Here is a 15,358-nt window from a genome sequence, read left to right on the forward strand (position 1 = left end):
TTGTCCCAGAAGTAAAGTCAGTGAACTAACTTCAAAGACTGTCAGGATTTGCCATATAAAAACTCAAGTGGCATTTGCCTTGAAAATCCAATAAGGCAATCCAGTGTCACAATATTATGTTTAAGTGTGTATGAAAATGCTGCTACCAAAAAAGGTTGCAGAATGCAGGGGTTTGCATCTGGGTTTTGTCAGGAATAGAAGCACATGGGCATCTGCATCCTTTCCATCAGCTTCCGAAACTATTCCTCCTCCATTTTGTGCACGTAACAGTAGGTTTGAGGACAGACCAGCAAACAACATCAAAGGTGCAGACTGAAGGATGAAATCTGATATATTAATAAATAGAATATTTTATCAATTATAAATTAAATTAGAATAAAACATGTATTACATATTTTCTAATATTACTATATATGTATATAAAATATAGATTTTTATAAATGTAACTTATTATAACACGCATATATTATCTATTACTGTAACAGGTACATATATACATATACACACACACACATTAAAGTTTTTATTTAAAATAATTTAAAATTATATATTTTTAATATTTTGAAAATAATATTTTATATTAGAAAATGTACATATAAGTAGAAATAATTTGAATATCTATCTTTATCTATATCTATATATATGAAGTTTTTATTTTTTTAAATATAATATAATATTTATTTATATACATATATAAAAACATTTTATAAAATATAAATAATTTCTATTTCTAATCTATAACATTTAGAATATTATACTAAATTATAAATATTTTTCTATTATAAATTATAGAATACTTTAATTACATTATAACTTAAAATATTATACAATTTATAAGTTATATATTAAATATGTGATTGGTTCATGCCATTGTTGATGTTACTCCAAGAACATGGCCTACTTGGGCAAATCACTTTAAGCGTGAAATGCACCTTGTGCAAGTAGTAAAGAGCTTCAATGCAGGGTCATCATGGAGATAATCGTGGGAAAGACAGCACAAAAAAAACTGAAGGCGGCAAGAACCCTATTAAAGAAAAACAAATGTATAATAAACCACAAATCTGATGATAACTGAAACATTTGCAAGCAATCAAACAGAAATGATCTGCAAAGACTGCAACCCTGGGCTCTTCTCTCTCCCTCAACCACATCCACATATGCACACACTCAAATGTAAATGTCTATAATGAAAGGAAGTCATCTTCATTCACAGTCTTGGTGGTCACGGGAGGGGGGTCTGAGGTTTCACTCCTTTTCACTACAGCATCCTGTATGCCCCTTTTGTGCCTGCGCCAACCCTGAGCGACACGAAGGAGAACAGGGTTGGCGTGGTGCCACAGAGGGCATTCAATCCCAGGAGGGAGAGCGAGGTGACGGGCGTGTTGATGTGTGCGTGCATTTAAATGCATCCTTACAGTGGGCTGTATAAAGCAGCCTGTCTACTCAGCCCCTCAGCTGTTTCTCATCCACCCTCCCAGATCTCAACACTCTCTTAATCGTGTTTGTTTCTTCAGCAAAACTTTGCATGCTATCTAAATTACATTCTACACCCATTCTCTTGCCCGTTTTCCAACCCAACCCACTTTTCAGTCAAGCTCTTTCTTTCTTTCTTGCATTCTTTTGTTCCTATTTCTTATGTTTATAGCTGCAAAATCTTCTGACTGCATCAGTAGTCAAAAGTGTAATGCAATCAGTCATATTCATCCCATGTAAGCTGTCGTCTCAAACAGAGCCTACAGCAATGAACCCATTTACTCAAAATTAATATTATGTGAAATAAAGCCAAATAAAAACTAAATTTTATAAAGTATAAAGAACATCTGATATAATTGCGACCTTTTATCTCACCATTCTGACTATTTTTCTCGCAATTGCGAGTTTGCATTTTGCAATTCTGACTTTCTTTGTGAGATATAAACTTGAAATTGTATGATATAAAGTCACAATTGTAAGAAAATAGTCACTCTTTTTTCCTTCAGAATTAGACTTTATAACTCACAATTGTGTTTATATCTCACAGTTCTGAGGAAAAAGCGCTAAAATTGCGAGAGAAAAAGTCATAATTGCAAGATATAAACTGGCAATTACAAGAAAGAAGTCTTTATATCTCACAATTCTGAGAAAAAAGTCAGAATTGCAAGATGTAAACTCGCAATTGCGAGGAAAAAAGAACTGAGACAAAAAGTTGCAGTTTCCATCTTTTAATTTTTATTCTATGGTGGAAATGGGCTTCCAAATATAACAAATTTGTAACTATGAATAAATTACACAGCTACACTGTAAAAAAAAAAAAAAAAAAAAAAAAAGTTGAGCCAACTTAAAAATTTAAGGCAACCAGCTTCAGCAGATTTTTTTGGAGTTCTCTCAACTTATTTTTGTAGGAGATTGAAGCTGGTTTCCTTAAAATTTTAAGTTGGCTCAACTTTTTTTTTTAACAGTGTACATACAACCTTAACCAGTTGCATACAGTGCATTAATGTTAAGCAGAATTTATTATATAGCAAATTGTTGTACTATCATTGTACAAAAAAAAAAAACTATGTTATTGCTCAGGGATATTAAAAGCTGGATACAGGACATCCTGTATACATACAGTACACTAACGTAAAGTGGAACATACTCAAATTATTCTTAAATTTTGCATGAAAAGGAACTATATTATCTGTCAGCTCTTTTTTTAAGGTACAAATTCGAAAAAATATTTTTTTACAAGGTAAAGGATGAAAAATTGTTATATTTAAGAGAAAAATTTAGTTTCACTCTACAAGAGCATTGTTTAGCAGCATGACTACCTGGAACCTGGAAATGTTGGTCTAAGCTAGATGAGGGTTGAATTTGTGCCGTTAATCTCGGTGTATAAATATGGGCATTTTATGAAGCCGCCGTGTGGACAGATGGTCAGGCTCAGGTTTGAGTGTACATGTGTGTGTGTGTGTTGCATGCAGTGCTGAGATGGATGGATGCCAAACAGCCCCAGCTGAGCAGTAGCAAGCAGTAGTTGAAACAGATGTAGTGATGACATGTCATTCCATCACTAATATCTCTCAAGACCAAACCTCCCCTCTGTTCCCCTCCATTTCACCACCTCTCTCTTTTTCTCCACTCTGCCATCTCTTCCTCTTTCAAGAACAACATAAATACAGATAATTTTACTTTTGCCAGTATGCTGCAATAAAAATGTCATGACACCTTCTCTGTTGGCAAAAATACTGTATGCTTAAGAGTGGTTGCAAATATTTTACATGTTATAAAATGCTACAAAACCAATGTGATGCAGAAGTGATAAAAAAAAAAATCTTATGAATGACAATATAAAACAGTGATCTATTTGTACGCTTGAAGATTCAACAATATCATGGCCATTCTTAACTATTTTACATTTTGTCGAATTGGTGGCTAATTCATATGAATCTGCACAATCTCATTTGTATGTTTCATGCAGTCTGCTTGAACCTGAGTGACGTCAATGTTTAGGTGTGTGCTTCACGCTTAAAAAAAAAAGAAATTGTACGTTTTCATGCTGTTCACATCGTAAATAGTCCTACAAAATCACTTCTGTGACATTGGGCTGGAAAATCCAATTCACTTTTGATTCCAAATTACCTGTATAATCTATATAGCAAATCTCAACTGCTTGAGAGTTATATGATCGAAAAATAAACTAGATTAAATCGCTCAGCATATATTAAAAGTTAGATATAAACTCAACCCATTATTACTTTATCTGCATACTGTACATTCATGTAGGGTGATATACTGCATAATACTGTATACAGCATATCTCAACGGCTTGATTTGTCGCAAAATGTAAACTAGATTGTTACCCATCTCTAATCTACTAAATGCGACTATAAGGCATGAAATTATTAAGATATTTTAAACATTAACATCATGATTTTCTTTAAAGCTGTTTTAAAACTGTGTATTGTTAAAAGCACTGTATTAATAAATTCGATTTGACAGCCTCAAAATGCATCTTAAATTCATATTCATCAAAATGTTCCATCTGAGCTAGTCATGATTGTATCACCACTTTTAATATGCAAAGTAGTGAGGATTCAGCATTATCACTGATAGTGCTACACTGTCATTTTTAGCAATGTTAAGTGCAGGTTATTTTACATTAGTGGTACAGTATTTTTGTCTCCTCTTTCCCATTAAAAATGAACTGGGAACTCACAATGACCACGTAAAACGGCCTTTAGAGAGATTTTGTAAAGCTTGGCACTCCACAGCCTCTTAATTAAGTGTCAGTGCAGCTTGTCGTCCTAAACACAGCCACCAAGAGCAGCACCCCTTCATTAACTCTAAACATGTGGTTTACCAGAGCTGCCACAATCATCACTCCTCAATTCCTGAAAAAATCAATCAATCAATAAATTACCAGGGTTATGGCACATTATTCTGTACTGCCAAATGTTTGAAATATTCAGTTGACTGGGCTTAGAGAGGCTGCAGCCTAGTTGATCCCTGGATCCCTGGGGTGATGTAAGGGTAATTCCCAGATGGAGAACGCTCTTACTCCGAGACCACCAATGGTAATAACCCAGTGACTGAGAAGGATCAGGACTGGATTAGGAGCAATCATTAATCAGGTCCCGCTATGTCAACATCATTCTATCTATCTAGAAAACAAAGCGATTGCCGATCTTCAAAATCTAAATGAGCAAATTATACAATTTAAAAAAATAGGAGCATTTTTTCTGGCAACAAAACAACCAGGATCCTAATTATGATGACAAACTTCAAACAATCAAACCTGATAAATGCACACTATTCAACTATTAAATAAATTAATGACCGATGAATTAAAAACCGCAGTATTAATCTATATTATTCAAAAATAAATAAATGAATTTAAAAAAAATCAATTCATATACAGCTGTATTTATCTATATTTGTTACTTTTACTACAAAATAAAATGTAAAAACTAAATAAACAATAAATACATAAATATATAGAGACTTCTGTGATCACTGTTGAATGATGCAAACTGAACCACTTAATAGAAATGATTCATCTGAACAAACCAAATCACTTAGAAATAACATGATCCTGTACTAATCTGACTATTTCTGCCATATTTTGAAAAGCCAGAAATAGTAAGAGTATACTAGTATGCTAGTATGTGATTGCCAAACTATCTGAATTAATCGAACGGACTATAGAAAAGAAAAGAGCTAGTAGCTAGGTACTTCCAGTAATAATAAAGTAAATGATTAGCTAAAGTAATAGTTTAGTGTAGCGAACAATATTTCCAAAAGGGTAGCTGAACTGTAGTTTAACATTACATTTTGAGTAGATTGTAGCTTGGCTAGCAAGAATTTTCAAAGTAGCAGAGTAAACTGTAAATTTATGTTTTCTGAAAAGATTCAATTCTATTTGTCCTCTGTGCCACAACATGGGAAGTTTGAATGAGACTGCAACAAACTTTTCAGACACAAACAGTCATGACAAAACTGATGCAAGCAATAAATAGATTTTTGCTTGAATGTTATTACATTATCTCAAACAACACACTTTTTGTGTAGCCTGACTTGCCTTAATCTGTTTCCATGCTGGCACAGTGAGCAGAAGTCTGACTCACACATTAGTTTTTTCTCTCTAAACTCCACATATCTCTCTGAACTCTCTGAATTAGTTTTCTATGTCCTCCTGTGGATGACTAACACCCCACAGGAAGGAAAATCACGTGAACTTTTTTTAACATCTCAGATGGCAAAAATAAGAAAAAGTTGAAAAATATGAATGAGACAGTTGAGGAGACGTAGGCAGCATTTTTTTGAGTCCCGTTTCCTACTGCCTCACCTTCGTCTTACAAAACCTTCATCTTTCGAAACTGCATTGGCTTTTTGGAGCTTGTCTGTGCACTTGCCCAAAGACTGGACAACTGGATTTCAAAACAGAAATTTCTAATCTTCTATCTTCTAATTCATTTATATTTTAGGAGAAACATCTGAGAGTTAACTTAATATATACATTACTGTTCTAAAGTTTGATATCATATATGATATCAAAGCTGAATTTTCAGCATCATTACACCAGTCTTCAGTGCCACCTGGTCCTTCAGAAATCATTTTAATATGCTGATTTGGTGGAAATATTTCTTCTCATCATCACACGGTTGTGCTGCTTAATATTTTGTGTGGAAACCGTGATACTTTTTTCAGGATTCTTTGAATAGAACATTTAAAAGAACTGCATTTATTTGAACAGAAAGGCTGTACTCTCACTTCCCTTTTCATCAATTTAATACATTCTTGCAGAACAAAAATATTAATTTCTTCAATTAAAATCTTACTGGCCCTAAACTTTTGAACACTAGTGTAATTGATAACTCTATTAGCTGTTCTGAGCTATGAAAGAGCAAACTCCAAGCATAAAAAGTCCTCTGAGATGTTAACAGAAAGTTTCACTGACTCGAATCACATGTTTTGTAACTGAAATGAATGTCCAGCTGTCATAAGTCAGCACATACTAACAGAAGACAGTTCGAACACTCTTGACAGATCACTAAAAGACAGGTGTGTGCGCAGGGGAAGGGGAATGACAGAGCGCTGGAAAGATGTCTGATCCATTAACATCTATCCTCTAATAAGATTGCAGTGGTGAATAAATCAGTGTGTTCAGACGAGCCTCATATAAACAAAGCCAACAATAGGACACAGCTGCCAGAGCTCCAATGACCCACTTTGACTAGGTAACCGGTCCCAAAGGGGGGGTTACTGGGGTTTATTACATTTCTATTACTATAGAAATGTAATAAATTGCACTGGTAATTATGTGAGAGGAGTATCTGGGAGTCAGTTTTCAGCATGATCATTTACTGTGAGCAAGGACTGCTCGTATTATGTTACAACGGTATGATTTTAGATGGGAAAAGGGAAGGAAGAGAGATTTTTATTCTAGCACAACTGGCAGACAGACAATTGTTTCCCTATACAGAAATGAGATTAAATGGAGGGCAAATGGAGATCTATGTTTCCTGACCTTTAGAAAGAAATCTCAATGTCTCAAACTGTGCTCAATCATCAGTCAAAGATCAGAGATTTAAATAAAAGTAAATGTTCTTTATTGGCATTGATGATTCCATGAGGAACCTTTCTTTCATAGAACCTTTCCATTGCACAAAAGGTTCTTTAAAGTGGAAAAACATTCTGTAGATTATTAAAATGTTCTTCACACTAAGTAGCAAAAGGACAAATATCGGAGACAAAATCCTTATATGAAGCATAACTCTCATGAGCAACCTCGGAGCAATAAAATGTTCCTCTAGGATTTACTCTAACTGCTAACCGTGACCTCTGAGCTGACGTAAAGGTTGTGGTTGCAGGCAGGGTCATTGCACAAATCCAAAAAGGAGGAGGAGCGAGAGATTTATCACCATAAATAAGTTGTTAATGGTCACTGGCTGGCAAGAGGATGGTCTCAGATCTTAATCACAGCATGAATTACAACCTCTGGATGTCAGGAGGACATTGTGGAGAGAGATTTACACTCAATTTCACATTTCTGCAATACTGAGAGCAACTGAAACCAGGAGATTTTAAAGGAATACCTCATCAAAACCCCAAAATATCATTAGTATGTGACTTTTATAAGAAAAATCATGGTTGCTTTTCAGGAAGCAGTGAATTTAGCTATCCAGCATCCTCCCCCTGTTTTGACCTAATCTACCCTTGAAAAAGCTGAATTTCATATCTCTACATCGTTATTTTCAGCTTAAACATAATCCTCATGATGACCTCTTTGTAGCGGTAGTCACAGGCCCTATATTTGCTTTCATGGTAAATGCATTTGCAGTGATAGCGAAGTAAAAGAACCTGATGTTATCATCATTTTTCTAAATAGGACTTCTTAATAATATTTTTGTAGTAAAAGAAAGGATTTTATGCATAATGCAAGACACATGAAAAACCAGGTTTCACAACATACAACATTTCACAACTGTGACTAGACTAGTGCGCGTGTGGGTCACATGTTTGGACAAAAACAGTTGTGCTCAAAATAATCTGGCAACGAGAGGGAAGTTTCCTAATAAACTCTCCTCATAAAGAATCTGGGAAAACATGTAGTACTTTCTGCTCCGCAGCACTCTGCCTGTCCTTAGTTCCCCTCATGACCAGATGTGCCATGAGGGAGGGCTGAACTTTTCAAGAGGTTCCCTCCGTTTCATTCCAATTTATAATTACATCTTCCAAAGAAAATACCAGTGGTGTTTGTTTATGCAAAAGCTGCCATCATCATGCTAGAGTGTCAGAATTCAGATTGGCTCCCCTTTAATTCATGTGTGAATGTGAATGGAACTGGCCTCATCCCACAGGGAGTTGAATTGAAATGGCACTCTCAATTCAACTTGGAACGACACATATCCCTGTTTCTAAGGTGCTCTGAATGTTTGCTATGCAGTTGCTAGGGTGTTTTGGATGATTGCTAATTGGTCACTTTCTAGCCCAAGTCAGAAGAGCCCACCCTCAAGGTCACCAGATATGGTTTGAGACCTTCAAACTAAGTGCATAGGATTTTTTCACCCATTTGGTGAAAATTAGGTCTAATCACCTACAGAAGTAACAGCACACCTGTCCTAAACAAACCAAACGATAAGTATGAGCAATATTAAAGACGCAATATGTAATATTGACAGCTAGTGGTTGAAATGGGTACTGCAGTCAAAATTAAAACTATTGGAGAGAGTTGTTCCTCCCGCCCCTGCTTCCTCAGACTCGACGTTCTCATGGGTTGACAGATTGAGGACACGCAAGAACACAATTGACTATGGAAGGTGACAAGCCTTAGACTTTACGTTAATGAGTTGTTTTAATATGCCTCTGGTCATAGAGCTTTTTAGATGGATGCTGAGGATTTATAGGTTGGGTAGAATCTGTGATTTCTGACCCAGCTGGTTTCCTTGGCTGCAATATGCTGTGTTTTCCACCAACTGCCAACCCATGCAGTCAAAATACTATTGGGTAAATTGGCAGTGGGTGGATCAAAACAAAAACAGACATTCTGACACGCAGCACACATTGCTTTTCAGAGAAAAAAGTATGTGAACTTAGCTTGCTTCCTAAATATCAGCAAATACTTTATGATATTTTTGTGCTTTAGTACTGTCAAAAAATTTCATACAGCACCTTTAATAGTAATTTTTGCCATAACCTGGTTCTTCTGAACGCTTACCTGCAGAACATTTGAACTCCTTCCATAACGTAGCACTGGCCCCCGTTGAAACAGTAGTTGGGCTGCAAGTCACATGGGGACTTGCAGGAGCCATTGGTGCGGACAAAACCCTGCCGACATTCTGAGCCGTTAACGGAGTCGACCACACCAGGGGGAGCACGGGGGCCTGCACCCACAGTGGATCCTTTGGGGAGCGGGAAAACAGAATTGGGGGGCAATCGAGGAGGGATGCGTTTGGAAGGAGGAGTAGTGGAGATGTCATCGTCGTAAGAGTCAGTAGTGCTGCTGTAGGGGTAATCTTCAGTGGTGGGAGACACACTGTTGTCGTAGGGCGTCATGTAGTCGTAGTTGTCGGGCATGGACCAGGAGGTTGGGACACGGCCCTGAAGCTCATGAGGGGAATGAGACGGTGGGCCAAGGTTCTTGCGGCGAGAGTCGAGGTCAAAGAAATCTACGGTGACATCAGACGGGGAAGGGGGATGAGTTGGGGATGGGGTTGTGGGAGATGTCTCAGAGTCGAGGTCAAACACAGTGGTCTCCATGTCTTCTTTAGCATCCTGCCAGGGTGGTAGTGTAGGCACTTGCTGCCTCACTTCCTCTTCCGATTCCTGTTCCTCTTCCTCCATGAAGGTGGTGACATGCTCCTTCACGAAGGAAGTGCTGACAGGCTCATGGAGAAGCACGTTTTCGGTCTCCGCAGACTCAGAGCTGATCTCTGGGCTTGCCAAAGTAGTTGTGGCAGCTTCACTAGAAGTTGGAGTTCCAGGAGTTGGCTGGAAGACCTCTTCCAGCATGCCACTGCCTACTTCTTCATCTCTAAACTTTCGTCCAGTGCGAGTCTGGTCTGAGGAGCTGGACAAGTTGGTGAACTGTGACACCACCTCTATCTTCTCCTCCTTATCCCCGGTAGACAAGGAGGTCACGTTAACAGCACTATCAACCTCAGTTTCATTTCCCACCACAGTGTTACCTGTTGAAAGAAGCAGATCACAGTAATGAGAACTCAATGAAAACCTTTGCATTCATTCAAAAAGCCACTGGTATTTAACTCTTTGCTTATTTCCTTCTCAGTGGTAGGTTTCCCAATATCTTTAAAACCTTCTTTAGCAAGCCTTGAGATTAGGCTCAATTATTTAACTAATGCACATGGTTGTCAAAAACAGGATTAGGGGTTGCGACTAGATTCATATGGGCTCCTGGCAGAGGAACAATTAGCTAAAAAGACACACACCATCTCTGACCACCAGAAAAGCCCATAGATTCTTTTGTCATCTTATCAAGTCTAATCAAACAACATTGTAATCAATTCCATAAGGAGTTACTTGATTTTATCCATCAAGTTGACTGTGAAAAATGCCACTATCTGACAGGTGGTTGAAAAATAACAGGGCTTGCTTGGTGACTATGAAATAAACTTGTGCTGAAAATACAACCTATAAAAACAAGTCTAAATATTCTTCTAAAGCAAATGTATAATTTTATAGATTTGTATTTATTTTTACTATTTGTGTTTCATTTTAACACTTCACTAAGTCATTTTGGAGATAATGATAGTTTACAAAGTCTTTTTTTTTTTTTTTTTTTTGGAACAATATAAACAAATTAATCATTCACAATAGGTCCAAGAATATGACTAAAATCATGGTTACTCCCAATGAAGTAATGGTCAGCTAAAAAGATAATCTCTGGTCAAACTAATACAGTAAGGAAGCAGGTCTGTTCCTCAATGACTAACAGTCCCTTAGACATCAATACAGCTTCAAGTACAAATAATTATCATTATGTTCTTTTTCATGAATTCAGAACTTGACATTTAGCCACTGGGAAATATTTCAAAGAACAAAGATTTCGTAGTTGTGGACTAAAAGCTCAAATATATGTTGCGGCTTCCACTACACAGGAAATTGTGTGAATTTCTAGAATGGCAATAGTGCATTTTTTTAAGTATATGGGCTCAGCTAAAAGTGTATTTTAAAACACAGTGGATCTGTGATCCTGCAGTAAAATTCTAAGCTAAAATACATGACAGCCTCTCTTTCTTGAATACATTTGTTTCCAAAGATGGCTGATGTGCATTGATTCTCCTGTGCCATTATCTGACTGCTCTGGTGATGAAAACTTTATTTACTTCTCTATTGCCAGGACACAAACATCTGTGTTTTTTCACTAATAAAGAAATAAACTGAGTATCGTCTGAGACATAACATGTGACAGTAGAGACCAAGATCTTTGGCACAGATGCTCCCCAGAAAAAAAGGTTTCCCAAAAATGGCCAGATGTGCTTGGTCTGGATTTTATTAGTGAGCATGAATCACTAATGTAGTATTTATGTGACAAATCTGACAGAGATTAATCTGATACAGCTCCTTTGTGGTAACATTATAGTCTCTGCATTCGCTTTCAAACACAATGTCAGATCAATATTGAGGCATAAACAGCAAACAATACAACAAATAAGGGGAAACATATTCGAGTTTTGTACGTTTAGTTTTTTTATAATATCATAAAAGGTACAAATATCAAAGTTTCAGTGCACAGAGAAAAAATGAATCCTATGTTTATTCTAACACAAAATATGATGACTAATACAGGAAGACATGATCAATCTGACTAAATAGAAACCAGATGTGTAATTAAAATTCACAATCTCTACTGTACGTTCAAAGAAAGTGCTTTGCACCATTAACACAGCCAATGCTAAGTAATAAAGCTCTCATTTGAGTAGCTTAATCACATTTCCAGTTTAGCGTATCTGCTAAATTGTATAATGGTGTTTTAGTGTGACTCATGTATAGAGCAGCCAGTGATTCAATTCGGGATAAAAACCAAACTGTGGTGTGGAAGGTCTGAATTTGATAAGCGAGAACAGTTAATGCTCAGCGTCCTTCAATCTTTTGCAAACGTATGTCATGAATACCTGACGGTAACCTAATTAGGAGCAGGATTTTCACATACTCTGTTTTCCTCTAACAGAATACGCTGAGCCGGTCTGACAGTCTAGACTATTTGTTTTGCAAAAATAAGAACATTTGACACCAGCTGGAATGCTGGTTTTGCAGATTTTGTGGGTTAAATAGCCAGATCTGGGTCAGATCTTTACAGCCAAGGCATTATCAACGATCTCCAGCCATAGTATTTAATGCGCCTCCCAGATGGGATGCAGTACAGAGGCAAGGAACTGGGGGCCCCAGGCAAAGTGGACACAAAAAGGTCCTTGTGTTTCCCCTTTTCTCTCAGATGGTCAAATCTTGTTACATAATACTCAGTTACCCCTTTTCTCTCAGGCACCCCAGTGCAGCCCAGAGGGGAGGAGGTAATTTGGGGTTTGTCGCTTGTTGTTTGGTGGCCAGGCTGGGAGGAATGATGGCCACGGGATCTTAGTTGCATGACTTTGGGGAGACGCCAGGCTCTTTGTTTGTGCAGCTCTGCAGACAGTGAAGGGAGGACAGCGAACGGCACTGACAGCTCGTCTGTACCTCTGACGGGTTTCTGATGACAGGCTGCCCGAGCAAAAACTGTGGGAGGTACAACTCAGAAAAACCATGGACCAAACAGCTTCATTTAACATTATTATGTCATCATCTATCATAATCATATCTTATAATAGGTGTAGTACAACATTGCGATTTCTGTAAAGTTTACTTATTTCACAAATAAGTTGTTAATGTTATTTATTTACAGATATACTTTTTTTCATAATAAAATGAAAAGTTAACAATCAAATTTGAAAAGTTGATTAAAAACTATAATAGTATAAATATACACTACTCTTCAAAGTGGTAGGATTCTTTATTGTTCTTGAAAGAACAATATCTTATGCTCACCAAAACTGCATTTATGCATTTATTTGACCAAAACTACAGTCAAAATAGTATTATTTTGAAATATTATTAGAATTTAAAATGTAATTTATTCTTGTGGCAAATTACTTCAGTCTTCAGTGTCACATGATCCATCAGAAATCACTATAATATTCAGATTTTGTGCTGAAGAAACATTTCTTCTTATCAATTTTAAAAACAGTTGTGTTGCTTAATATTTCTGTGAAAACAAAAATGTACTTTTTTCAGAATTCTTTGATGAATAGAAAGTTCAAATGTAACATTATAAATGTTATTATTATCATTCTTATGAATTTAATGCATCCTTGTTGAATAAAAGTATTAATTTATTAAAAAAATATGATGTTACTCACCCTAAATTTTTTAAACGGATGTAGACAGACAGACAGACAGACAGACAGATAGATAGACAGATAGATAGACAGATAGAAAGATAGATAGATAGCAGTATGTACAGAAGCTGATGCCACCAAAGATCAACCACCAAATGAAGTGCCTTAAATCACCGCATTGCTCCAGAATTTTGCAATACAAAAAAAAAAAAAAAAAAAGAACGTGCAAAATATAAAAGATAGATAGGGAGTAAATTGATGCAAAGGAGTGGTAAACGTGGGGGGGGGGTCTAACTCATCAGTGTTGTCAACACAAAATACTTCCATTCAATAGGCTTTTATGAAACGCCTTAGTTTTCGGTGCAAAAACACAGGATTCCATCCCTCCATGGAATATTTACCTTGACTAAATATGCAGGTATTAACAGTCAGATCTTTTGACCTTGAGACATAATCTGACAGCTGCCACTGGACGTCTCTCCACCTCCCGTTGCATAAATCTTTTCATTTCTGTACTCAACAGGTGGTTGGATGGAAGAGGGATGTGTTGCCATGGGAACCAGCTTGCCCTCACTGTGCAGAGTGAATGCAACGATGGAGCTCGAATGAGCTGTGCGAAAATCCTTCATCAAATTCATGTCCACATCATACATTTAAGTAAAAAACACTTGTGCTAAGCCTTCGACAAAAAATTAAAAATAAATAATAATAATAAAAAGAGACAGCTGCTTAATTGTCTTGCATCCACACAACCTCTCTGTCATTTTTCTACTTTGATAGGCTAATTAAATAAGCTAATGATGTCTTTTCATTACATGTATGAATTCACACGGCAGATATATTAGGGGTGGGGTGATCAGTTTCTGATGAAACACAAAATGGCAGCAGCCCACATTAACACAGCACATCTTTATAATTCACTCCCTTTCTTCTGGTTGCTTTAAATCCATTAATTAAAAGACAACAAGCCGATGAAGACCCAGTAAACTCCTGCCTTCAAAATATTTAAAAAACAAATGAATCTGATCACCAATAATGCCATTTTTCCTCCCCTTGTTCTTACTCTAAAAACAGAATGCAGTGACTTTCTTTGGCAGCAAATGATTGTGAATGAATGCAAATCTGATTAAGCTCACCTAAAACCATCTAAAACCTGCAAGCTGTTGTTTTCGACTACATTGCAACAGATCAAGCTGAAAATACACAGCCCTTTGCCTACAAATCCATTCAATTCATAATGCACAAATGCATCCACACAACAACCATATTTCATGACAAAAATGCACTATTTGTCACAACAAGACTTAATACTAAACTGCAACCTGCAATTTAAGCAGCTGTGTAAATGACATCATATCCCTGGAACAAAGAACAGCGAGGTTTAATTGCTGGTACTCAGGATCGCATTGAAATTTTAACTAAAACTGCACATCTTGCTGATTTGGGAATAATAGCCTAGATTCCGAATGGTGGATTCCATTTGGGAGGACTGATACAAACATCATTACCTCAATCGAGCGAGGGTTTTAGTGTTCGAGGATAAAGCATCTCAATATCCTCCTTTAAATCTGAAGGGAATTGAGATCAGAATCCAGTGTTCAATGCACAGTAACAGGTGGCACATATATAGATATTAATTATGCACGGCTCAATGCATCTAAAATAATCACAAAATTAGATTAAAATGGCATCCGACATCAGTGCAGTCATTATGCATAATAAAATAATATAATATATACTGTACTGAAAGCTCATGTGTATGGTTTGATCGGCAAGATGTGGTGGGCAACACCTTTTTTTCCCTACCGGCAGCTGAATCTTTCTGCACAGAAAATGGCAAGTGTGTGGCAATAAAAAGGCAATTCAGCAAATATGGATCAGAGCATTGAAAGCAAATACATTATCAAATCAGTTATTGGGACAAATCAAATTTTCCTGCAGGTTACACCACGCCAGTAATGACCTAATGGAATGGAAAAGGCTGTCTATGGAAGCCAGTGGCA

The 15,358-nt window shown here is 36.7% G+C and overlaps 1 protein-coding gene across 3 annotated transcripts in view; it reads right to left on the reverse strand.

The window, feature by feature from the left end:
* The window catches only part of cspg5a (chondroitin sulfate proteoglycan 5a), a 30,346-nt gene that overhangs the window by 13,316 nt on the left and 1,672 nt on the right, over positions 1–15,358 (reverse strand). For all 3 annotated transcript variants that reach the window (XM_079444773.1, XM_079444772.1, XM_079444774.1), the window contains exon 2: positions 9,182–10,151. In XM_079444773.1, the coding sequence (XP_079300899.1) occupies positions 9,182–10,151 (970 nt within the window). The remainder of the gene's footprint in view (positions 1–9,181; positions 10,152–15,358) is intronic.

This window comes from Barbus barbus (assembly GCF_936440315.1).
Source record: "Barbus barbus genome assembly, chromosome: 21".
NCBI classification, from domain to species: Eukaryota; Metazoa; Chordata; class Actinopteri; order Cypriniformes; family Cyprinidae; genus Barbus; species Barbus barbus.